Source organism: Ambystoma mexicanum, chromosome 9 (assembly GCF_040938575.1).
Source record: "Ambystoma mexicanum isolate Mex_15411 chromosome 9, UKY_AmexF1_1, whole genome shotgun sequence".
Taxonomy (NCBI): Eukaryota; Metazoa; Chordata; class Amphibia; order Caudata; family Ambystomatidae; genus Ambystoma; species Ambystoma mexicanum.
In genome coordinates, this window is record NC_090931.1 from 1,446,529,238 (window position 1) to 1,446,555,890 (window position 26,653).

The window sequence follows — 26,653 nt, forward strand, 5'->3', positions numbered from 1 at the left end:
TGTAACACTGATGCTGATGTGTTCTATGTGTGCAACTAGAACTAGAATACCCACCCATACCCGCTTACCACTGTAACACTGATGCTCATGTGTTCTATGTGTGCACCTAGAACTAGAATACCCACCCATGCCCGCTTACCACTGTAACACTGATGTGTTCTATGTGTGTACCTAGAACTAGAATACCCACCCATGCCCGCTTACCACTGTAACACTGATGCTGATGTGTTCTATGTGTGCACCTAGAAATAGAATACCCACCCATGCCCGCTTACCACTGTAACACTGATGTGTTCTATGTGTGCACCTAGAACTAGAATACCCACCCATGCCCGCTTACCACTGTAACACTGATGTGTTCTATGTGTGCACCTAGAACTAGAATACCCACCCATGCCTGCTTCCCACTGTAACACTGATGTGTTCTATGTGTGCACCTAGAAATAGAATACCCACCCATGCTCGCTTACCACTGATGTGTTCTATGTGTGCACCTAAAACTAGAATACCCACCCATGCTCGCTTACCACTGATGTGTTCTATGTGTGCACCTAGAACAAAAATACCCACCCATGCCCGCTTACCACTGTAACACTGATGCTGATGTGTTCTATGTGTGCACCTATAACTAGAATACCCACCCATGCCCGCTTACCACTGTAACACTGATGTGTTCTATGTGTGCACCTAGAACTAGAATACCCACCCATGCCCGCTTACCACTGTAACACTGATGTGTTCTATGTGTGCACCTAGAACTAGAATTCCCACCCATGCCCGCTTCCCACTGTAACACTGATGTGTTCTATGTGTGCACCTAGAACTAGAATACCCACCCATGCCCGCTTATCACTGTAACACTGATGCTGTTGTGTTCTATGTGTGCACCTAGAACTAGAATACCCACCCATGCCCGCTTACCACTGTAACACTGATGTGTTCAATGTGTGCACCTAGAACTAGAATACCCACCCATGCCCGGAAATTCACCTATGTGCACCTAGAACTAGAACACTCATGCAGGTGTGCTTGGGACTAGAACACACACCATTGCCCACTTACAGCTAGACACTCTCCCATTTGCACCTAGAACTAGAACACTCACCTATATGCACCTAGAACCAGAACACTCACACAGGTGTACCTAGAACTAGAACATTTGCCTATGTGCACCTAGAACTAGAATATTCACATGTGCCCCTTGCAACTCGAACACTCACTCAGGCGCACCAAGAACTGGAACTCTGACCTATGTGCACGTAGAACTGGAACACTCACAGCGCTTAAACACATGTTGAACGCTCTGACAGGTGCTCCCAGAATGGTCATCTATTCCCACAAGACAACTATAACACTTCGCTATATGCACATAGAACTAGAACACTCACACAGGTGTGACTAGATCTAGAACACTCACCTGCCTGCACCTAGAACTAGAATACTCACATGTGCCCTTGCAACTCGAACACTCACTCTTGTGAACCTAGAAACAGAACGCTTTCCTATATGCACCCAGAACTAGAACACTCACCCATGTTGGCTTGCATCTGGAACACTCCCTTAGGTGCACCTAGAACGGGATCTCTCACCAATGTGCACATAGAACTGGAACACTCACAGCGCTTAAACACGTGTTGAACGCTCGGACAAGTGTGTCTAAAATGGTCATCTAGTCCCACTTCACCACTAGAACACACCCATTTGCACCTAGAACTAGAACACTCACAAGGGTGTACCTAGAACTAGAAAACTCACTCTTGTGAACCTAGAACTGGAGCACTCACAGCGCTTAAACATGTGTTGCGCCTAGAATGGTCATCTAGTCCCACAAGAGAACTAGAACACTCACCCATTTGCATCTAGAACTAGAACAATCACACAGATGTGCCTAGAACTAGAACACCCACTCTTGTGAACCTATAAACAGAGCGCTTTCCTATATGCACCCAGAACTCGAGCACTCACCCATGTTGGCTTGCATCTGGAACACTCGCTTCGGTGCACCTAGAACAGGATCTCTCACCAATGTGCACATAGAACTGGAACACTCACAGTGCATAAATACGTGTTGAACACTCGGACAAGTGTGTCTAAAATGGTCATCTAGTCCCACTTCACCACTAGAACACTCACCTATATGCACCTAGAACTAGAACACTCACACGGGTGTGCCTAGAACTAGAACACTCACTCTTGTGAACCTAGAAACAGAGCTCTTTCCCATATGCACCTAGAACTCGAGCACTCACCCATGTCGCCTTGCATCTGGAACACTCACCAAGTGCCTTGGAACAGGAACACTCACCGGGGCCCAGTTACATCTGGAAAACTCACAGCTGTGCACACTTGAACCTGAGCCTATGTGCACTGTTATTTAATGAGGCTCGGTCACTGGCCTGTGCCCAGGGACCTGCAGTAGCACAGAATGGGAATTTCACAGCTAAATGTAATTATATATGTAACCGGAGAGCGCATGCGTGTCTATTGATAGAAAGGGCACTGAATGGCCGACGGTAATGATTTATGGCGGGGCGCCTGCGCCCTGGCCCGAACACCCCGAGCCCCCACCCCCAGCACCGGCTTCGGAGGCATGTGGCATGAACTGGGAGTCCTGTTGCATACACATGCCTACAGCCAGGGTCGGATTGCCCTGTCCGCCAACAGGTCTCCCCACCAGGAAGGGCCGGTTTTGTAGTAATTTGTGTGGGCTGTTTTTGTTTTTTCAACTATGCAGGCGGCCTATTGCGCGAAAATCACTTCAGCGTCCACACATCACCCATCCCCCACTATAAGAGGATCCACCAGGCTTTTGAGGTTTTAGATACATATGGCCCAGTCCGCAGGGCCCATGACGTTATTATTTGCAAGCCTGACACATTGCACTAGAATGATTTCAGTGCAACATGCCACATAGTATCACTATCACGTACTCGCTGCTATCACTGGAGAGAAAGTTCATTTCAGATTGGCTCATTCCTGTTCACTGACTCATTGCGAACTTTTCAACGAGCCGCCCCCCACATGCCGCATGTCCCGCATGCGGCTGAGTGCGACGTCACCACAAAGAACCCAGGGGGTCATATTAGCCTGTGCTAAAGGCTACACTGACGCCCACGGACTCGCTAAATGTACTGTTATTGCACCTCGCACAGACCTCGCCATGCTACTAAGCATCAACAGCCTCTACTGTCATGGCTGCACCATCTGGTACAGCCGGGCATGCTTGCACCAACTCTACTCTAAGCAAGCATAGTTCCATGTCTCGGCCTAAACAAGTATTCCCCACTATATGCACTCTAGTCATGGCTGGAAGTTAGCATACGTAGTATTATGCATATATGTGCTCTAATCATGTAAGGGACTGTCGAATCTAGGTAGCCTTGATCTATGCATTTTTGCCTTTGCTGGTGACTGTCGAATCTAGGTAGCCTTGATCTATGCATGTTTGCCATTGCTGGTGACTGTCGAATCTAGGTAGCCCTGTTCTATGCATTTTTGCTATTGCTGGTGACTGTCGAATCTAGGTAGCCCTGTTCTATGCATTTTTGCTATTGCTGGTGACTGTCGAATCTAGGTAGCCCTGTTCTATGCATTTTTGGCCATTGCTGGTGACTGTCGAATCTAGGTAGCCCTGTTCTATGCATTTTTGGCCATTGCTGGTGACTGTCGAATCTAGGTAGCCCTGTTCTATGCATTTTGCCTTTGCTGGTGACTGTCGAATCTAGGTAGCCCTGATCTATGCATTTTTGCCTTTTCTGGTGACTGTCGAATCTAGGTAGCCCTGATCTATGCATTTTTGCCATTGCTGGTGACTGTCGAATCTAGGTAGCCCTGTTCTATGCATTTTTGGCCATTGCTGGTGACTGTCGAATCTAGGTAGCCCTGTTCTATGCATTTTTGGCCATTGCTGGTGACTGTCGAATCTAGGTAGCCCTGTTCTATGCATTTTGCCTTTGCTGGTGACTGTCGAATCTAGGTAGCCCTGATCTATGCATTTTTGCCTTTGCTGGTGACTGTCGAATCTAGGTAGCCCTGATCTATGCATTTTTGCCATTGCTGGTGACTGTCGAATCTAGGTAGCCCTGTTCTATGCATTTTTGCCTTTGCTGGTGACTGTCGAATCTAGGTAGCCCTGATCTATGCAATTTTGCCATTGCTGGTGACTGTCGAATCTAGGTAGCCTTGATCTATGCATTTTTGCCATTGCTGGTGACTGCTGAATCTAGGTAGCCTTGATCTATGCATTTTTGCCATTGCTGGTGACTGCCGAATCTAGGTAGCCCTGATCTATGCATTTTTGCCATTGCTGGTGACTGTCGAATCTAGGTAGCCCTGTTCTATGCATTTTTGCCATTGCTGGTGACTGTCGAATCTAGGTAGCCTTGATCTATGCATTTTTGCCATTGCTGGTGCCATTGCTGGTGACTGTCGAATCTAGGTAGCCCTGATCTATGCATTTTTGTCATTACTGGTGACTGTCGAATCTAGATAGCTTTCATCTATGCATTATTGAGACTGATAAATATTGCCACCCTTTGTGACTTAGCCCATCATCTGTACTACTAAAATTGCCCTTATATACACATTTTGTACCCTGCTCGGGACTCTCCTAACCATTGCCATAACAATGACCCTGACTAACTCCATACCCTGCAACCTGCAAGAAAGAAACTCACAACTTAGAGTGAGACTGCCTCGCCTCTATGACATCAAAAACAAAAGAACTAGACCAACTGGCCCTACACCTACCTCAATTACGCCTGACTTTAACTCTCTTGCACCGATGGCAGGAAGGCACCATAAAACACAGACGGACTCCCCCTATAACCAAACGAGGCCCTACACTCCCAACCCTAGACCCACCAAAGAAGAAACGACAACTCCCACCCTATCAGTAGCACTCATCAACGCGAGGTCCCTTATAGCCCATAACTCTGAAATTGCCGATATACTTGCCATGGATAACTTAGACCTCTTCGCTATTACTGAGACATGGCTCCATGACGCCGCAGGTCCCACACTCATGACTGCCATACCCGACAATTATAATATACTAAGAGTTGATCGACCCAATTCCAGGGGAGGGAGCATAGCCATCCTCACCAAAACCAAGTTAGACGCAAGACTCACCCCTCACCCGGAAATCACATCCTGCGAACTCCTTTTGGCTAAAATACTCATTTCCAATAATAGCACTCTAACTGTACTACTGCTGTACAGACCACCAGATCCTTTAGGCAACTTTGAGGAGGACGTATCTAGCCTCCTTACAAACCACATCAAAGAATCCACCCAACTCCTCCTACTAGGAGATTTAAATCTGGGATTCAATGATAACGAGGACAAACAAGCCCATTCCATTCAATCCTTACTAGCTGATCACAGCCTCAGCCAGAAAGTCCTAGCCCCTACACACATAAAAGGACGGACTTTAGATTGGATAGCTAACCGAAACTGTGATATCACCATCTCTAATATCTTAACTCAAACTTGGACCGACCACCACCTCATCTGCTTCTCCTCAACCATTGAGCATCCTAAACCAAACAACCAGGAAATAATACCATCTATGCCAACTAGAAGTAAAAAAGAAATCACATCCGAAAAACTACTCCCACTCCTCCTGCCAGCTCTCATCACTAATGATATCAACCCTGACCCTAATGTACTCGTTGAGACATTCAACAATGCCATGTCCATAGCTCTGGATACTATTGCCCCGACCAAACTACGCAAAAGCAAACGAGAATCCCACCTCAACTCATGGTTCTCCCTGCACCTTAAGGAATTACGAATCCAAAAACGTAAACTCCAAGCCATCTGGAGGCACACACCCTCGGCAGAGGACAAAACCCTTCTTGATAACTACGCCAAAAAATACAAGAAGGAAATTATCCAAACCAAAAAAGACTCCTTTAACGAGAGGATCAGTAAGGCTAAGTCCAACTCGAAAGAACTCTTCACTATCCTCAGGGAAATGGAAAATCCTATTGCTCCTATAGACAATGTGCCCAAGGACAAACACTGGTGCACTAGCATCCAAAATGCCTTAGCTAATAAAATTGTCACCCTCCAAACTAAAATTGCTAAGAAGAAAGCCGCCCTGTGCCCGACAAAAACCCATACCTCACACCTAACTGACGCACCCAGTTCAGCCACACAAAGTAGCCACGAACCCTTCAGATTCACCAAAATTTCCATATTGGAAACTGAAAAGGTGATCTTATCACTAAAGCCCTCTAACTGCCAAGGCGACAGTTGCCCAGCACAAGTTATTAAGGACGCAGCAAGAGATTTAGCATCCTTCATCTCGCAACTAATTAACGCGTGGTTCAGAACAAGCACGGTACCTGCTAACCTCAAAGGGATCCTGGGTATTGCCCTTGCTTAAAAAACAGACCCTTGACCCGGCTATCCCTACCAACTATAGGCCCATCACTACGGTCCCATTTCCCCTTAAAATCATAGATAGAGTAGCCTACCTCCAGATCCAAAACTATCTGGAGACGTACCACCTACTAGGATCTCGCCAATCCGGATTCAGACCACTTCATGGTACCGAAACGGCACTCATTGACCTTAAGACACAAATCGACGAGTTGAAGGATAAAGGTAAAACAGCTATGCTCCTACTCCTTGACCTATCGGCGGCCTTTGACCTGGTGGACCATGTAGTGTTATGCAACCACTTAGCGTCTGCCGCCCACTTCTCAAGTGAAGCTATAGACTGGGTACAATCCTTCCTAGTCAACCGTACGATGAGAGTGCTCTCCCCTTTAGCATCAGCGGACCCAATTCAAATCACCTGTGGCGTCCCACAAGGTTCATGTGTCTCTCCCACTATGTACAATATCTTCACTAAGCCACTCTTCGACAAACTTGACAGACTGGGGGTAACCTATACTAATTATGCGGATGACACGCAGATCCTCATACCACTTTCTGGCAACTTTGTAGAAGACTCAGCTCTAGTAAACAAGATCTACCTCCTCATTCAGGCATGGATGGCCTCCCACGGCCTCTGCCTGAATGATGACAAAACAGAGATACTGATTCTGGGCTCCGACTCCAACCTCAAAAAACTTCATCCTAACTACTGTGCCTTCAACATAGACAGCAACATAATTAAAGTAGCAACCGAGGTTAAAACATTAGGTTTCTACCTCGACTCCACTGTAACCCTTAAAAAACAAGCTTATGCCCTTGCCTCCTCCACAGCTTACACCTGCAAATTAATTAGATCCTGTAGACCCTACCTCTCCACAACTAATTGTATCACACTAGCCAATGCCCTAGTAATGTCTAAATTAGACTATTGTAACGCCCTCTATGCGGGTGCTAGTAAAACAGTCATAAACAAATTGTAAATACTCCAGAACAATGCGCTGAGAGCAGCCCTGGACATACCCCGTAGAGCCCACATTTCCAACATTAGGAAAGACTACCAGTGGTTAAAAATCAGCAATAGAATCCTTTTCAAGATGCTATCCCTCACCTACAAAGGCCTGAATAACACTGCACCCCCTTACATTGCGGCTAGACTGACCAGAAAAACGACTACTTACCATACTAGAGCTTCTAACCACTTACTACTTGAAACGCCCAGATTTAGACTATCCAAAGCGGGTGGAGTAAGCTTCCCTGTTAAAGCTGCCCATGCCTGGAACGCATTACCCTCTGGATTGAAAGCTAATCTACCTTACACCAGATTCAGACGCAATGTGAAAAGTTGGCTTCGGACTAATGACGACTCACGCTCAGCGCTGAGGCGCTAAGTCGGGAGCTACTACCACCTTTCTGCCCTGTTACCCGATAACAGTCCTTCTTACACCTTGTATTCTTGTATCGCTGTTTATGTTCTGTATGTTTCCTATGCATGTAACTCAAGCTTAAAGGATAGTTCCGGGACTTTTTTTTTATTGTCCCCACGGGTCGGTCATGTGTTTGTAAGCATAAATCGGTAGATCGTAGAAAACTTTCCTATGGACCTTACCCGACTTTTCGCCCATTATCGCACTCGAAATCAGCCTCCATTTTGTGATAATCCTATCATTTCCCCACATCTACCTGGCTCACCTGCCTTTTCGGCACTAAATCAAATCCCCCGCCCCTGAAACAGACTTCATCAAAACATTCATATTCCCCGCCTCTCCCCGTGACGTGACTGTGCTGCGTAGGCAAACGCGCCCAGGCGTCTTCTACGCGACTCCACACAGACCCCGGAAATCAACACAGATCAGCTCACAAAACAGCGCGCCACAATTCGGAATATGAAACTGTACTTTGAAATCAAACCGCAAGATTGTAAATGTGGTAAAGTACATTTATTTGACATGAAATGTTTAGAGAATATTCAGCGATTTGCATTTTTATTTGCTCACGTTCCAAAAAGTTCGTTTTGGGGCACGCGATGGTCCTTTGCTGTACACAGGGTCTTAGATCATCTCACAATACAGCGCCACAATTCGGAATGTGAAACCGTGGTTTAAAAGCAAACGGCAAGATTGTACATTTGGCAAAGTACATTTATTGGACATCAAATGTTTAGAGAATATTCAGCGATTTGCATTTTTCTTTGCTCTCGATCCAAATTAGTTCGTCTTGAGGCAAGCGATGTTCGTGTGCAGTACACAGGGTGTTGGTTTACGATAAAAATAAGCTCTTCGGTCGCACTGATAATCGAATGGCTGTTCCAACAACGAGGCACTAGGCCACCACAACGGTAGGTATGTTGCATCTAACCGTTAGTACCGCGTAAGGGCATACTTGTACTTGGCGATCGTCCCATAAAATGGTCAGGGTGGTAACGTTGTTCACGCGGAGAAGCAACTGGCGGCTGTAGAAGCCGTCCACCGGTGTCTGGTACTCGTGACACAGACAATAATGGAGGAGATACCTAAAAACATAAAAAATGAAATTAGTCTCACCATCAGATCTTTATTAAAATTATTCATTTCATAGCTAGGACAGCGCTACTGGGTGTACACAAGTGTTTAAAGGCGTGGCGAGGCAGGGAGGGGGGGGGGGAGTGGAGTACAAGGTAAGTAGCATAAAATAATAAATAAATAGGGTCAGCTGGTGGCAAGTGCAAGGTAAGTGCAGAACAAGTGCTGGGAAGGGGGGGCTGTAGGATACTGAGACAGTCCCCCAGTGCAGGGGTTGACAGGGAGGCAGTGCAGGTGGAGAGTGGAAGGGCCCAGGACCGAGGTCGCAGACAGTGGACCAGTTGTAGCAGGGGAACAGTGGACCAGTTGTAGCAGGGGAGAGGGAGAGAGAAAGCAGAAGGAAAGAGGAAGGTTTTGAGGTGCTTCCGTAAAAGTATATGGTTCTCCTCAAGATAGTGCGCGGTAGAAAACAATGTGCCACATAGAACGAACAAGTACAACTGAACCCGTCTTTAAAGCCACTGTATAGTAATGAAATTGCGGTATAAACTCATCAAAAGTTACTTACATTATATTTGCATTTTCCATTGTTTCTCTGTGTAGGGCAGACGTTAGTTGACAATCCTTCTTTGCCGACGTTAGTTCTTCTAATGAACGTGGCTCATCGTTTCGTTTCTGAAATTTTATTCATTATCTTTTCTTAGTCTTTCGGGATGGTCCCGGCCTGTCAAGGTCAAATCACAATAGAACCTTATACTGGGTCGTGGGCCGTTCCGCCACCCGAGCAAAACATCAAAGCAGCTGACCTTCATTTTTAGCGAGCACACATTTCTAGTTTGCTACAGTTAGTGTAAGGGCATCTTGTCTGCGTGCCTTTTTTTTTTTTACTGTCCCTATGGGTCGGCCATGTGTTTGTAATACGGAAACATTCTATAATTTTTGTAAAAATGATTTATATTACTGTTTGGTTAAATTTAATGCGCAAATGAACAAGGTTCGAGAGACACATTGCATGTACACTGAGCAATCACTTTTATTTACACAATACATAGCTACACATATGCAATGGGCCTGCAACATGAGGAGACTCGAGAGCAAAGTCACAGTTGACACCCGGGTGGTTCGCACTACTGCACGGTGAAGGGAGGGGCAAGGGTGGAGAGACACATTGCATGTACACTGAGCAATCACTTTTATTTACACAATACATAGCTACACATATGCAATGGGCCTGCAACATGAGGAGACTCGAGACAACAGACAATCAAATTACAATCATTTAAACCGTGATGTGTATTTCTCAATGAGCTCTGCTTTAGGTGGACATGGAACAGAGGCAATGTTTGGTGGCAATGCAGTTGTCCCCTGCATAGGTTCGTTCACCACTCCATGTATGTGCCTATCGAGGACATCTACGATAAGTCTCTCAATAAACTCATATTGCATATCCTCAAACACTGGTTTGATCACCCATTGTTTACTTCTTTTAGTGAAGGCCTTATTGTAGCGAAGCGTCCCTAAATTTCCGGTCGTCCTACTTTGTTGACGGCCAACATTATGGTTATGTGCCAAGACCGCTAGAAGAGTCCGATTTATCATGCCTTCCATGCCAAAATGCAATCTTTTGGGCCTGTACTTTAGGCACATATTGTGGAACACCTCCAAATCTCCTGTGTGGCAGAATTCCGTGAGTCCCCTCAAATCTCTTGTTATAGTTTTATCAAATACAATCTTTTCAATGGCCTTGTGAGTGGGTGATGAAGGAATCAACCACTTCTTCTTCCGTGCCTCCTCTGTGGACAAATGGCCATGTTCACATTTGTGGAAATGTTCATTTGTCGACCATCGATGTACGTTGCTGCAGTGCAACATTACTGACCGCCATTTTTCCAGTAGAATTTCCAACGACCCTTCACATGTTTTTGAGCTCCACCAAAGATGGTTGCTGATTGACTTGGACCACTGTGAAATACCTTGCGTAACTTTTTTTTTTCCTGCAGCCGACAATTTTTTATTGATTGTTTTTGCAAGATGCCATACGTCAAATTGGTGATTTATATTTTTGTACTCTTCTCTCATTGTCTTGGCAATTGAAACGTGTCTGTCCGTGGCTATCAGGTCGATCACCATTCCCCGCGATTGTAGTTCTTGCAATGATGCTACAAAGCCAACTTTCTCCATGGCCACTGAGGATGTACTTTGTGACACCTGCACGACCACCGAACTCACAATTTTCTTACTTTCCATGTCCTGAAAGTGGTAGGTGCAGTACTTGGCTGAAAATCCTGGGCTGTCGCACTGTCCATCACCGGCTAGCCTGAAGCGTTTGCCCGCGAATGTACTTTCCATTGACATTTTTTCCATTCTCCAAGCTTCGCTGATGGCTGGAAATAGATAATCGGTTTGGTATTTGTAGAACTGAGTTTTCGCAATGAAATGGATTCCCACAAACTGAAAGAAATACTGTAACTTTTTAAAACTTGAACCACTAAAAAGTGCGGCCGCTGCACAAAGTAGATTGCCTGCTGGCAGTTGCCCCAGCATGGGTTGTGCAGACCATGCGAACGGATGATATTGTGTACAGGTGGCATGTATTTTAAGGTTAGTGCCTCGAATTGCACGAGTCACATTAATCAATGGCTCCCCACATACTTCCCCACCAACCCAATGCCCACATTTCATCATCATAATAATATCCATCAAACAGCTATCGAATACAATGAATTTGGCCTCTTTCCTTATACTGTCACTCTGCATACCAGCTGGTTCGGCCTGTAACGTTGAGGACATGTCACTCGCATGAAAGGTACAATCTCTGATATCGTCTTCCGCTATGCTGAGTGATATTGATGGTGTTTCATTGTCGTCCATGTCATTCTCTTCCACTGCAACAACTGTTCCTTGTCCGGAGATGGGAGAAAAAAACAATGTCTTCAACTTTCGCGCGCTCTTATTTTTTGCGGGTGTGGATTCTGTGAATTGATCTCCGACTGCATCCGAACTACCAGGAGGACATTCACTATCAATGGCTGGTGGTGGTATAGCTCCCTTTTCAATCACTTCATATTCTTCCCATTGGCACGATGCATCTCCAGTCTCAAGTCCCTGCCAAAAGGTTTGACAAGCAACATCTCTCGTTCGCTTCACTGTCTGTGTAGATCTAGTTCTTACACCCACTCGCAACTAGAGGACAGATTAGAAAAGGGATGTTCAGTTTAAACACAACTTACAGTATTGAACTATTGACAGTGAAAGACAACATAATATAGTGAACAGGACACTAACCTTCTTTTGCTTTCTTTTCCTTGAAACTTTCTTGCCTCGAACTTCAACATCTGGACGCTGTTGCTCCGACTCGTATGTGCATGTCTCCACTTCCTCTCGCGCTGCAACGACTATATTTTCATGATAAGCACATCCATCACTCACTGAGGCTCCATCGACTCCCTGAAACATAGAACTTTCATTAGTATGTACAGTAATATTGAAAACACAAAATGTACTTGGGGACCAATACCCATACGTACATCTCAATAGCAAAACACGAATGAACGCATTGTGTAGAACATTCAAACGACAATAGTTCACGCATTGTTGATCTAGTTAGATTGAACTGTCAAGATCCATACCTCGGGCTCCGCATAGACTTCCATTGATGATATTATTGAAGATGACGCTTCAGCAACTCCCTGAAACACAGTAATTGCATTAGTATGGTTTTCTATTTTGTTTAAAAGAACATAAACTTTCTGCAGGCGTCAACGGCTCATCTAAATAGACCTGCACAATCTTTGATCAGTTGTCTAAAATAAATAATGGATATCTAAATATGATTCGATTTGCTCCATCGTTGGAAGTGTCACCACCCAGAGATCTGCATCAACTACTAGGGGTGATGTTCTTGTTGAAGAAGCTCCGTCAGCTCCCTGAAACATAGTACTTGCGTTAATAAAGAAGGAAGTATAGCGGATGTAATCACGTCATTTGATCTCGCATGATTGATCTATCAGTATCCATACCTCGAAATGCATAAGAACATCAAGGGACGCTGTAACTGCGGTGCACACTTCTGCAAGCTGTTGCGCAGACCCGTAACTGCATGCTCCCCCTTCTTCTTGGACTAATAATGCTCCATCGACTCCCTGAAACATAGGACTTCATTAGTAATGAACACAATATTGAAAAAAGAAGACCCATAGGAGGGCGATGACAGAAGGACATACCAATGGCTAAAAACGAAAGAAACATTGTGTGTAACAATCACGCTACAGGAATGCAAGATCTGATGATCTCCATCGATGGAACTGTCCGGAAACGTACCTCGAGCATCTGAGTGACATCTACGGTTGTCGTCAATGTGTTGGACTCCTCAGCATCTCCCTGAAAGACAGTACTTGCATTATTTTGGATAACAATAATTATAACTGAAAACAAAGACTAGAGGACGAGTACTGTGGTGTACCATTAGGTAAAATAATTACACGATAAATTAAAACTATTGATTTACATGCCTAAAACAAGTCAGTGGCAGAATAGCTAAGTAAGATTACCCGATAGGCGCTTGAAGTGGCTGATGACTGCAGTAACGACACGGATGGAGAATCTTCCGCCTTCATATTGAGTGGATACATAAATGGGGAAATTATGGTTAGCTAATGCTACACACTACCGCAAGGCTGAGAGCTAAATCCGTAAACTTGACTCACCAGTGGAGGGATGTGGACGAATAGAGTTGGAATAGCGGTTGAGAGCAATTTTCGCCTCGCTCGCGGTGTTTTCTTCTTTATTAGCAATGATGTGGAGTACATTTCTGGGCTAAAGTGCCTGCTGCAGATGCGATATCGATCACCCCTCTTGTCCGCAAAGACTTCTAGGACTCTACTTTCTAGCTCAGAGGCTGGATATCCGCAATATCGGACCCATTCTCTTATCTGATCTATTGTCTTAGGGAAAACATGCATTATAGTACCTTCAGATTTGTTATGGGTCTTCGAAGGGCAACCGCCAATGGAACAGGCAGGCATTATGGAAAGTTCTGAAAAGTAAAGATCAACAATTCTCTATGAATACCAATGTGTTAAAACATTAAATGACACATAAAAGGTTCAATGCAAGGTTCGTTTTGGTTCTTGGAACTATACACGTTATTCACATGCGGATAAGTATTTCAATAACTTTGAAAAAATAGAAAAAGTAATTTGACTAAACTCAGAACATGTGACTAGTTCCTTGCATGTACTGTCGTGAACGAAAAGAAAACATGGATGCAATTTGATGACTACTAGCAAATAGATATAAATTAAAAAATTGGACGCAAAATGATTATGTACATGGACTTACCGTGACGAACAAACAGTTAGATGCAGGGATCAGAGTAGTTTCTTGTCGTAGAACAGGGAGCAGTTCACAGGTTGCAAACTGACGAGTTTGCTCAAAGTGGTCACGGAAGTTCACAGAGACGAAGAGCAGATAACCAGCACCTTCACGGGTTGACTAGCAAAGCGCAAAGAAGTTCTCATTAGAAATATGAAGTGGGTTATAAAGAATTCGAAACAGGGGTGGGTTTGTGAATGAATGACGTGTATATGTCGTGGCATTATGCGGATTGCAGGGGGGCGTCCCGCGTGAGGGGGGATGCTTGGCAGGAGACACGGGGTCTGGAGGTAGGCATGGGAACAACAACCCATGCTCTATAGACCACTTTGAAGTGTACATGGTCTTTGGCACCTCTTGGCCTTTATCGCTCCCTGACAGCTCCACTTGCCAGCAGCACAAGTACCCCGGTGCGAACTGCCTTTGATAGGGCGGGGGGTGGATTGGGGCGGTGGTCGTGCAGACAAGACACAGGAAGACTCGTGAATGGAGACACACTTATGTGGATTGCAGGGGGGCGTCCAGCGTGAGGGGGGATGCTTGGCAGGAGACACGGGGTCTGGAGGTAGACATGGGAACAACAACCCATGCTCTATCGACCACTTTGAAGTGTACATGGTCTTTGGCACCTCTTGGCCTTTATCGCTCCCTGACAGCTCCACTTGCCAGCAGCACAAGTACCCCGGTGCGAACTGCCTTTGATAGGGCGGGGGGTGGATTGGGGCGGTGGTCGTGCAGACAAGACACAGGAAGACGCGTGAATGGAGACACACTTATGTGGATTGCAGGGGGGCGTCCAGCGTGAGGGGGGATGCTTGGCAGGAGACACGGGGTCTGGAGGTAGACATGGGAACAACAACCCATGCTCTATCGACCACTTTGAAGTGTACATGGTCTTTGGCACCTCTTGGCCTTTATCGCTCCCTGACAGCTCCACTTGCCAGCGGCACAAGTACCCTAGTGCGAACTGCCTTTGATAGGGCGGGGGGTGGATTGGGGCGGTGGTCGTGCAGACAAGACCCGTTTGCCGCAGGGCCTCACCAAGGAGAGGCCATCTAACTGAATGTAAGAGGATGGCTGCAGGATCTACTACATGGAAGGCAGGGGGGTGAGTTTATAAATACCTCACCCTCCCAGGAGAATATATGGGGGTCATCTCTGTACCCGGTGCCCAAAAAGAGGATTTATTATGATCCACCATATTTATTATTTACCTATAACCATGTTTTGTATCAATAAAATCCAATGGCTTTTTATTGCCAACGGTTGATGCCAACCCACAAAATAATATATGTATGACTGCTGCATATATGGGTTCAACGGTTATGTGGATTGAAGGTGTGCGGCCAGCGTGAGGGCGGATGCTGGCCGGAGACATGTGGTGTGACAAGACAAGGCACTGGAAGGCTATTCAACGGAGACACACTAGATTCATTTAAAAAATCAAAACAACCATTGTTAAAATATATGTTGGGCTTTATTTTAGATTTTAATTAAAAATAAATAATAAACATTAGACATTGTAAAGTTGAGGTTGCAGCACATCGAGGGAAAATCCACGATATTGTCCACTGTCACTGGGGAAATGTTGTCTAATGGCAAGTACCGCACAGGCAGGTATTACTCTCCGAACGCGGTGTCCGAGCCTCCCGTGAAGCCACCAAGTGAAGCAACGATAGGCCACCAGCCTGTACCACCTGTGAAAAAAAAAAGATGCAAACTGTATTAAACTGACAAAACTTTCTTATCAATGTCGATTCAGGTAAAACATGTCATTTTTCTTAGAAAAACATTATATCTAGAAAATGCACTATATGGAACCAATTTACATGCGTTCGAATGATATGTAGATGTAATTTTATATGTGGGAGACGACCATGAAATAGTAGTGGCATCACTGACATCACAAACAGAGTATACTTACTCGTTACTCGGATTACGCGGACGAACAGTGCCGCGAAGTTCGTGCATAAGCACCATCATCATCCTCAACACGGTCCGTGAGAGGCAGGCTTCCCTGAACTCTGGCAGCTCGGTGATGCATTGCGGACTTTGCTCGCCTTCCTGCAGACTTTGCTCGCTTTCCGAAATGTAGGCCAAGCACCCGGAATTTTCACGGCAGCAGCAGTTCTCCTCCTCAGTGGGCATTAGCTCGCACCGATTGCACGTGCACCAGGTGGAGACGCCGTCCATGCGACATGGTCCAGGCTCTTCATCCGTTGACTGGTCCTCCCAACTGCCGTCCGAATCCCCATCGTTTTCGTGTGCTTGCCTTTCCAGTAGTTCCTCCTCGGTGTACTCGGGCTCGTACATATACGGCATTATTGTGGCCATTGTGCGGTAAAGATAGTAAAATAATTTACAGAGATGGTACAGGTGTTCACACGGGCTACAAGCGGCGAAGGTAGCTGAGCAGAGCACTGAAACGAGTCACAGAATACTCAAAGTAACACAGAGAGAGGAATGGAATCGAAAATCTGCTGCTGTGTGTTGTGAAACGGTCTGTTTATACCTATTGGGGAAAGAGGCGTCCTGCCATTTCCATGGCGACACGTCAATAGCTGAGGCGCAGCGATTGTTGACACGAGACGTGCTTGAAATGGGCAGTACGCGTCTGCTGATGTCAGGCTCAGGGGCGGGGGATTTGATTTAGTGCCGCAAAGGCAGGTGAGCCAGGTAGATGTGGGGAAATGATAGGATTATCACAAAATGGAGGCTGATTTCGAGTGCGATAATGGGCGAAAAGTCGGGTAAGGTCCATAGGAAAGTTTTCTACGATCTACCGATTTATGCTTACAAACACATGACCGACCCGTGGGGACAATAAAAAAAAAGTCCCGGAACTATCCTTTAAGTATTCTTGTATCTGCTGCGCCCGGCTACCCCTGGGTTTGGAGCGCATTATCAAATAATCAACTAAACTAAACTAAACTAAATTAAACATGCATAGTTGAAAATCAAAAACAGCCCACACATTGACAAGGCCTAGTAGGACCGCCTCTCTCTTTCATTGTTATATTTGCCTTTCATTCCCATGTCTCGGGAGGATAGCTCAGGGGCAACGTGCTCGCCTTGGAAACAAAATGACATGGAGCACCACAGGTTTGATCCCCAGGTCCGCGCTTAGAAACCTCTGGGTATTAAGTGCGTTATAAATAACCAATCATATCATATCATGTTCCTTCCCTGTTGTCCTGTGGGCGCTTTGAAACACAATTTACTTGATGTATAAGCACCTTACAAATGCAGAATAAATAAAATAAATAAGAGAGCACAGGTAAGGTGCTTGGCCACCGGGGAGGAAGGCAGATGCTCCAAGGTAGATGCCAAACAGTGAAATGAGAGCGGAAGGTGTGTGTTTACACGGCAAGGGAGCAGCGCGCACAAATACCAATGGGCGAGGAGGGAGCAGAGTCACTTGGTCCTATCAAGAAAAATATCAAACAGTATGAACAATTATGTGCCTATGTGCATGCAGCATCATGTTTTTCCGACATAGACACGCACGCACACAAACACACACACACACATTTTGTTCTCTTATGCATTCTGAGACTTGTAGTGTTGCATTTATAATAGTAAAAAGCAAAAGCACAATTATCAATATGCAAATAATAAAAACGGTACTGAACGGGCTTCATATATGTATAATATATACAGGTACAGAAAGAAATTGTGAATAAAAATGACAAGTTGTACGGTCTGCATAAGTTCTCTGTGCAAGGTGGTTGGCAAAGTGGCAATGAAGATTATGAAGTGTAATATTAACGTCTGTGCCATGCCTTAAAATTCCTAGTACTCAGTGATCTGCAACCTCGGGCGGGCCACAATGTGAATCGACTGATTGGTGAGAATACCATGAACTGGCGGAGCTCCATTCCATCACAACCCAGTAGGCCTTGTGCGAGAAGGTCTGGAGCCCCATTATGCCTAGAGATGAAGCAGCTCCTTATATTTCACGCCTATTGTAGCTGGTGAGGCTGATAGTGAAAAGGAGGAAAACAGCTGGATTAGCGGCGTGTTTTTACTAATGAGCAAAGATTGGCATACACACTCCTCACAAGGAATGGTCTGCTTATGCAGTTCTGGGGCAGCAAAGTCAGCTTACACTCAGGGGTCTGCAACCGGTGGCTCTCCAGACGTTTTGGACTACAACTCCCATGATCACTCGCCATTGACTATGCTGGCTAGGGCTGATGGGATTTGTCATCCGAAACTTCTGGCGAGCAGATCCCTGCACTACTGCAGATCCCTGCACTACTGTGTGACTGACTCCCTTTGGTTCTGAGGATGTTTTTTATTTAATCTATTATGTTATGTTATGCAACAACCACAAATCGGTGCTGGACTGCCCCTGGGCAGGACAAAGACTGATATGTAGTGGACATTTCTCTTCTGTGAAAGGATGGTGAGCTAAATACTCTGGATGAGGCTCTATCCCGGGATATAGGACGATAGTGGAGAAACTCCCAGAGCCCCCCTTGCTTTTGCATTTTAAGTAGCTTTGGGTTTTCACCCTAAGCTACTAGGGTAATCCAGACGTGAATGCCTTGGTCACTGTTTTTTAGAGAGGCACAGCTCTACCTCACTGACGAGGCCCAATCAGGCCGAAACATGCATCTGGGGTTGCTGTTGGTACTCTTGTTCAGAAGAAAATTGCCAGGCATTTCGGTGCTGGACTGCCCTTGGCAAGGACAAAGACTGATATGTAGTGGACATTTCTCTTCTGTGAAAAGATGGTGAGCTAAAGACTCTGGTTGAGGCTCTCACCCGGGATATAGGCCGGTAGTAGAGAAACTCCCAGAAGCCCCCTTGTTTGTGCTGGCCCTTCCACCATTCTCTCAAATGGAGTACTGGAAAATGTTGCAAATTGCCGAGATTTGGAGGGATTTTATTTTGTGGGCACTTTTATTTCGTTGTGCGTGCTAATTTCTTGTCCCAGTCCGACCTTGTCTATAGGAGGGGACAGATTCTATGTTCTAGGTTGCGTTACAGAGCTCATACATAAATAACTGCCTTTACACATTTAAAGTTATTCGAACATTCCTAATCCAGCCAGTCTGAGCACAGGCAGTTGCTACATGCTAGATCAGTGCCTAGAGGTGGGTTATAATTATAATCGTTTGTTTTTATAGCTCGCTTAATACCAGAGATTGGTGTCTAAGCGTGGGATCGGGATTCCAACCCGTGTTGCGCTGCCAAGACAAACGCATTGCCCCTGAGCTACCCCCCCCTCACCTCTGCACGCATGCTCTATAAGTGCTTGCATCCTCAGTAGGACATGCAACTATCTACCTCTGCAGTGCAGAACAGGGGCACCCAACTATATCCACAAACAAGCTATGAGGGCTGTTATGTGCCAGAGGACGTGTTAACAGCCATTCTTACACACACTCTGCCACCCGCATCAGGCCGAGGAGAGACATCCAGCACGGCTGAACAGGTGTGGGAGACAATTTCAGGATGATGGTTGGGCCCACCCTTTTCTAAGAGCGGAAAGCAGTCTGAGGCACCCGTGAGGGGCGTACATTTTAATGGACATAAAGATAAGGTTAACAGCGGTCGATTATTAACTAGACATTGAGCGGAAACACTGAATGCCCGCTGAATATGTTGATAGGTTATTTATAACGCGCTTAATACCCAGAGGTTTCTAAGCGCGGACCCGGGGATCGAACCTGTGTTGCTCCCTGTCGTCTTGCTTCCAAGGCGAGCATGTTGCCGCTGAGCTATCCTCCCCAGACGATAGCTATAAATAGCTATGAATCCTTCTTTGTCAGCAAGTGGCTGATGTGGATGAATTGGTGTTGAAAGGCAACGAGGTGATAACACTTCTGTGTTCCCCAATGGAATTGACAGCTGGACAGGCTCCATCAAACGCAGGTTGTAAGGCGAGCGCTGCAAAGCGCACACTATAAGCCCCAGAACGTAAGTAATATATAAAGGAATATAATTGCTGTGTAATTATATTTCTGACTGGCAGTATTGGGGCTGTTGCCAGGGGACCCCCGAGGCTTGAGGGCCCCTTTGTTTGAAAAGGATGAAAGGCCCTGATGTCGTCCCTGGGACTGCAGTCTGAGCGGGGCGAGGGGGGTGGACTCACCAGTGGGGACTTGTAGTACCGGTGCAGGATGTTGATGAAGTCTGTGATGGTTAACATACCTAGGGGGAGAAACAAAAGAAAAATGATATACAGAAGGGCACTTAAATACATGCACAGTAAGAGGCACACAAATATAGAGAGACAGAGCAAAGGGAGGCAGCAGGCCTGGACAGACAAAATACAAGGGCAGGCAGGAAAATAAAAATAGACACATTTTTAGAATCTGAATAGCACCTTCGGTACATGTTAGGGACATTTGTGAAAAACAAGCATTTAAAAATACATTGGAGGTTAGTTTAGTTGCAATGGCGTATACGTATGGTGTGTATAAAACATAGTAAAAATGTTATGCACCCTTTGATTTTGGTGGATTTGTGACATAGTGGATGGAAATGCCCGATTATGCCACCCACTTTGACGCCACATATCTGACAGCAACGCCCTTATCAATTATGCCACCCACTTCGAAGTCACCTATCTGACAGCATCGCCGCCAGCATCTGATTCTGAAGCAGGCGGAGACGCTTTCTATTCCTATGGAATCTGCATGCGGTTTGCACCTGTAAACAGGAAGCGGATTGCATAGGAATCCATGTACATGCCTTGCGCCATGCACTAACACGACTGGTGGTACTTCCTTTTGTTTTCAAGTTTTGATATAAACATGAATGGAAACTATGGACCACCAAGATGTCCATGCATTATTTACACCTCCAAGCTTCAAGTTATACAGAACAACGCACTAAGAGCAGCCATGAACATACCCCAACACGAGCACATCTCTGTTATCAGACGTGACTGTCATTGGCTATCTATACCTCAGAGAATCGAATATAAAATACTCTCTCTCTCACACACAAATGCCTAGCCAACCAAGCACCTAGATACCTCTCGGATAACTTCACATACCATACGCCATCCCGCCCAACCAGATCAGCCCAAACCCACTGTTTAGATATCCCTAGATTTAAGCTCCAAAAAGCAGGCGGCACAAGCTTCCCAGCGCTTGCCGCAAAACTTTGGAACTCACTACCTACCGACCTGAGAGTGGAACCATCCTTCCACCGTTTCAGACATAGTGCCAAAACTTGGCTGCTGGCCAAAGAAGCCTAAATCGCCGACTTATTACAACACAATTGTGCACAAAAACCCATACCGTGCAAATACGTCATCATTTGTATTTTGTCTGTAACTACGGTACGATGTGTATATTTTCAGCAACTGTATCACAACGTCCTTATCTCATCCAATGTTCACCTACTCAAGCACTATTTACCTACTCCTACCATGCCTGTAACATTTGCCTACCATGCCTGTAACATTTGCCTACCATGACTGTAACATTTGCCTACCATGCCTGTAACTCCTGCCTGTAACACGCTCACAATTGTGGATTCATGTCAAGCGCCTGGATGCCCCAGGGCCAAGCGGCGCGCTATATAAATAATAAACTAAACTAAACTAATCCACACAAAAAGAATCAACATTGCACAGAGACCACTCCCTACACATTAGTCTACACGTAAGCGGCCTTCTCCCTGCAAATAGCGGATCCATCTATAATAAACCAACTGGTGAATACGGCCAGCTCCACGGCGGGGTGCTCGAAGGCATTGCCCTACCCTACATTAGCCCATTCTGACCTATCGGTCCAGCCCTTTGGGGCCTTGCCCTGTTGCTCCGCAGTCCACCCGAGCCTGGCAGGCAGAGCGACAGTTGTCAGCAACAGAGACTGCCAAATTCCGATTTTGAACTTGAAGTGGAGTATTTACCTCCAACATGTAACGAGGCCCAATGTTTGCAAAGTGCAAGAATCCAGCATGACTGCGCTGTATAAGTAAAAACAAATTATGGCTTCCATAGATGATGAAAAGAAAGTAGTTTATCAGCAGATTCGCACCTTTCACATTTGTCCACTAGGAGGCACTGGTACTCCATGAAACACTTATTGCAAGGCCCCTGCTGGAACTTTGATTATTCTTCCTGGTATATCAGTCTTTGAAGCCCTGCCATTAGCTTCCATAAATAAACGCTTAGAAGAAAGGACCTTGCACGTTCCACCTTCCTTGTCCTTATCCGTCTTTGCTGCTACCAGGGACAAGGCAGACTTGTAACAGCGCCTCGGAGGATGAATTCTTACTGCATTGGTTTGGATGCAGTGCTGACGTCGTGATGTGGACAGTTCAATAAAATTGTACGCAAATGATCCGTTTTATTTTGTTTCAAGACTTCCTAGTCCATAGAAGCCGAACGCATAGATCTTGACGTGAAGAATTACTGTTATTTGGGCCTCGCAGTCATATTGTTGAGGTGGAACTAAACTCTCACTCAGTGCAAGTAAACAAGCTCCAGGCCAATGATTGGAATCTGGACTTGTGCCCACCCAACCCCCACCTTCAGAACAACTTTCAAGCATGTTCATATGTGTAGTACAATCCATTCCTAGAACTGGGTCGTCGCCCAAAACATGGCCGAACATATTTTGCATTTTTTTCAGGAGTAGGACGATCTAATCCAGTGGTATTCAAACGTTTTCATACACCCCCACCTCTTCCTCCTCCCGCTGATCCCTCCCCCTCCGCCTCCGCCACCCCTGGAAACACCCCCACCACCCACCTAAAGGTTATCCACAGGGCCCCAGTCTGTTTTAAAAATAATTAAGGTGACTGTGTTTCACAGATAATATAAACAGTAGAAAATCTCCTTGTATGCTATATTAAAAACAGTCCTCTTAATCCCTTTTTAAAGAGTTTGGGTCCCCCTGGACATCCTTCAGGCCCCCTGTGGAGCCAAGTCTCTGGGTTTGAAGGCCACTGGTCTAATCATATCGTTCCCAAACCCATTCCCCATCCACGCCCTGACGACTTGACAGCCTACAGGTAATTGCCCAACCACCCATTGCTTCCTGCCCCAGTGCCTCTCAAATCTGTTATCCACAATCGCGCCCTCTGCTACGGAATTCCCTAAACGGTGATATCGAACTCGATGGCGAAGAAACACTGCGCATGACTTCAAGAAAGAGATGGTAGGGATTATAATGTATGGCTTCATGTGGGGGAATGACCCCCAATTCCTGCCTTGCCTGGATTCAAGGCTGAACCTGCTTATTTCCCAACTTCAACTGTGGAAACTTCCTTGCGTAGTGCCTGTTTGCACAACCACAGTTGCATAACTTTGGGCGGTTATTCCAGCCTTCCACAATCACATTGTTTCCTTTCTCTCTGGTTTAGTGGGGCCAGGTGTCTATTACATCCACTTTATCAATCAAACCTGTGTCATAAATCTCACTCGCCTCCAACCATCTGTAGCGTCTCTTTCCCCATCCGTACCTCTCGTGGTGAGAAAAGGCGCTTGTCGGCAGGACCTCAGGCTACTCTCTTCTCTTGGGTCTCGGCGTCGGTTGCTGGGCACCAGGCCAACCACTGCTTTCAGTGGTCACGCCACCCAAGTAGACGGTTTTCTTTCCATCCTCTCCTTCTCCTTGACCGGAGCCTCTTGCTCAGTCAAGGTACTGACCTCCCAGCCTCCAGCTAGCAGGTTTCTCACTCTGCACGTCAGCTCTGGCTCCGCGGCTTGACGTGGCTCCGACCCTCCAAGACGATGCTACAGCGGCTCGCCTCGGCATAGCACTTGCTCTCCTCCCACCGTGGGAGCTCCCGCTCCATTCATAGTCTGTTCTCTTCTTATATACGTCATTAGAATCAATGAAATGATGTCTGTTTTCCTTGATCAAGGCACTCAGGCGTGGTTCACACTTACCTGAAGCCAATAGTCAAAGAATGATCTTTGTGAATTATAGTTGTAACAGGGAATGGAACATTTTTTCTGACATCTGTATATGCAGAGAGGATGCTTTGGGAAGGGAGTTGCATAACTGCTAATTGTGCTTTTCTTGGATAGAAAAGGGCACTGCACACGTCCTATATCCAGCACAGACTTAGCGTCGAGAAGCAGCCGAGCGCTGTACATCAGTGGGTTAATAGGGAGACAGGTAAAGGGGCACAATTTGCAGCAGGGCAGTGTAACATTACAGTCGATCAATATGAGCAGTAATTGGTGGGAGTTGACTGGCGGGTGGGATCGGATGTCTATGGTTCATGAATGTATGCCCGCCTTGCCTCTGCTCCCCCCATTCTGGACGCTCTGCACTGGCTATCTGTGGCAAAACGGATAATGTTTTAAGCCGTGTGCATCATCCATAGGGCCTTCTATAAAACCGGGCACGGATATCTACAAGTTAAATTCAATGAGTACGTTCTCTCCCGTTCTTTACGTTCTTCTACCGCACTCTGGATTCTTGTCCCCCATTTCAAACTCTCCTGTGTCGGAGGCCTTTCTTTCTCTGTGGCCACGGCTCAGTTATGGAACTCCACCGCTTTGTCCCTGCGGGTGATTGTTGACCACCTGTCTTTTCGGCACACCCTGAAGACCTTTTTGTTTTCAGCCTGTGCTTCTTCGCGACCTTTTGTTATTGCTTCTGTACAGGTTTATGTGTTAAAAAGCAGGTTCCAGGCTCTTTAAGATTTCTTCAGGTAAGTTTATTTCCAAGTTCTTAGTTACATATCCACATGAAGACATAAAGGACATAAGCTGTGACAACACCGGCTTCCATCACCCAGGGCCAGCCAGCTGTAACCGCCTCTACACAGAACACTCACTCAGAATATTCCATCATCCACACATAAACATTCCACATGACATCTCAAGCTACCTCACCTCAGACAGGCACAATACACCACACCTCCCTCCTTTACTAAACCATACATGCACAGAACAAGTCACATACCAGAACAACACAACTACCGCCTTCCAAGATATACGCACACGTAACACTCAACTGGCAGACAGACACTTCCACGGCCAAACCCAACCATCAGAACATCACACCCTGACAAACTACATTCCATGTACCAATAACAAAAATACTGTCATCCATCTGCCTGTTTCTGCCACAAACAAGCAACTGGGCTCTCACCCCAGGACCTGGCCAACCCTGAAACTGGGCTACTTCACCTACATTCCTGAACAACCACAAGACTGCTACACCTCCTACCACCTGCCCCCGCCTACAACAACGCGGGTGTCCAGGCTGCCACCCTGGAACCCCAGCAGGCCTCTAGACGTCCACTCTAGAGAACTGAGACCTCAAAGCCTCCAAAAAGACAATCACAACCTCACTCCAACAGGGATTCACAAAGTGGAAACATAAAACATCACTGAGATCACAAACACCCATGGTCTTAATACCATACTCATTACACCAGACCAGGATGTACAAGCCTTCCAAACACATTGGGAGTGGTGGCCACGCACTCCCAATGCCAACATCAATGACTGGTAAAAACGAAACGGTCTTATAGCAAGGAAAACATCCTAACCCAAAACAAGCTGTTGAACCCATGGATACAACGAAATCCACAATAAATACCACAGGTAACATAGAAAACAATGTACTCATCATCTCAGGACTTACCACACTCAATACCAACGGGTCATTACCAGGCGTCCCCAGCTACCCCTTTACCACCAGCTACCTACTGTCCAATGTGATAAGGATAAAAAAAAACCCTAGAGGAGGCGCTACCTCCCTCACAGAACAACCTCATCACTGTTCAACCGTTACCGGAATCAGGTAACCCCTATAACCAGACCAATCCCCTCACATGAAATTAGAAAATCCTAACATCCTTAATTGAAAGAGTCGAGGTGCTACCTCACTCTAGAACAATCGCATGGGTGTTCAACTTTTACCACGACAGGTAACTACCCAAACCAAACCAAAACAATGTAAGGAAAACTATATCCCCCACTGACATTACCCAAACAATTCAAACAAACCATGCATTTCACACTGCAACACTTCCATGCTGAATGTGAGTTCACCCAATACCCAACACTCACTGACTCTCTCCAACCCATCTGAGTCAGATTCATCATAACATGCATTCCAAAATCATAGAATGCTGCAACCATATGCTGTAAACAATACATAAACCGCATTGAAAGCATTTGCATTGTGCACATTTGAATACAAAACCATGTTGCTCATAGTAAGTAAAATCCCCAAAACTAACACTTTTATGAACTAAAACGTCCATAGCCATTTGTAGGCTCTTAAGCGAACCTATGAGTCCATAGCCATTTACACAGGCTCTACTGACATGTGCAATATAGCTGAACATCCTCAAAATGATTAAAGCTATCGCACTCATACACATACCACCCATCTTACACTAACAGCAATGATATATGCACATTAGTGTCCATGTGCCATGGTGCTTCGCACTCGAAA

The 26,653-nt window shown here is 45.9% G+C and overlaps 1 protein-coding gene across 3 annotated transcripts in view; it reads right to left on the reverse strand.

Moving 5' to 3' along the window:
• Positions 1-26,653, reverse strand: part of PRKAG3 (protein kinase AMP-activated non-catalytic subunit gamma 3) — a 340,336-nt gene that overhangs the window by 110,188 nt on the left and 203,495 nt on the right. For all 3 annotated transcript variants that reach the window (XR_011274756.1, XR_011274757.1, XM_069616869.1), the window contains exon 8: positions 20,362-20,420. Coding sequence is in view for 1 of the 3 variants with exons in the window: in XM_069616869.1 (XP_069472970.1) it covers positions 20,362-20,420 (59 nt within the window). In the remaining 2 variants the exon portion in view is untranslated. The remainder of the gene's footprint in view (positions 1-20,361; positions 20,421-26,653) is intronic.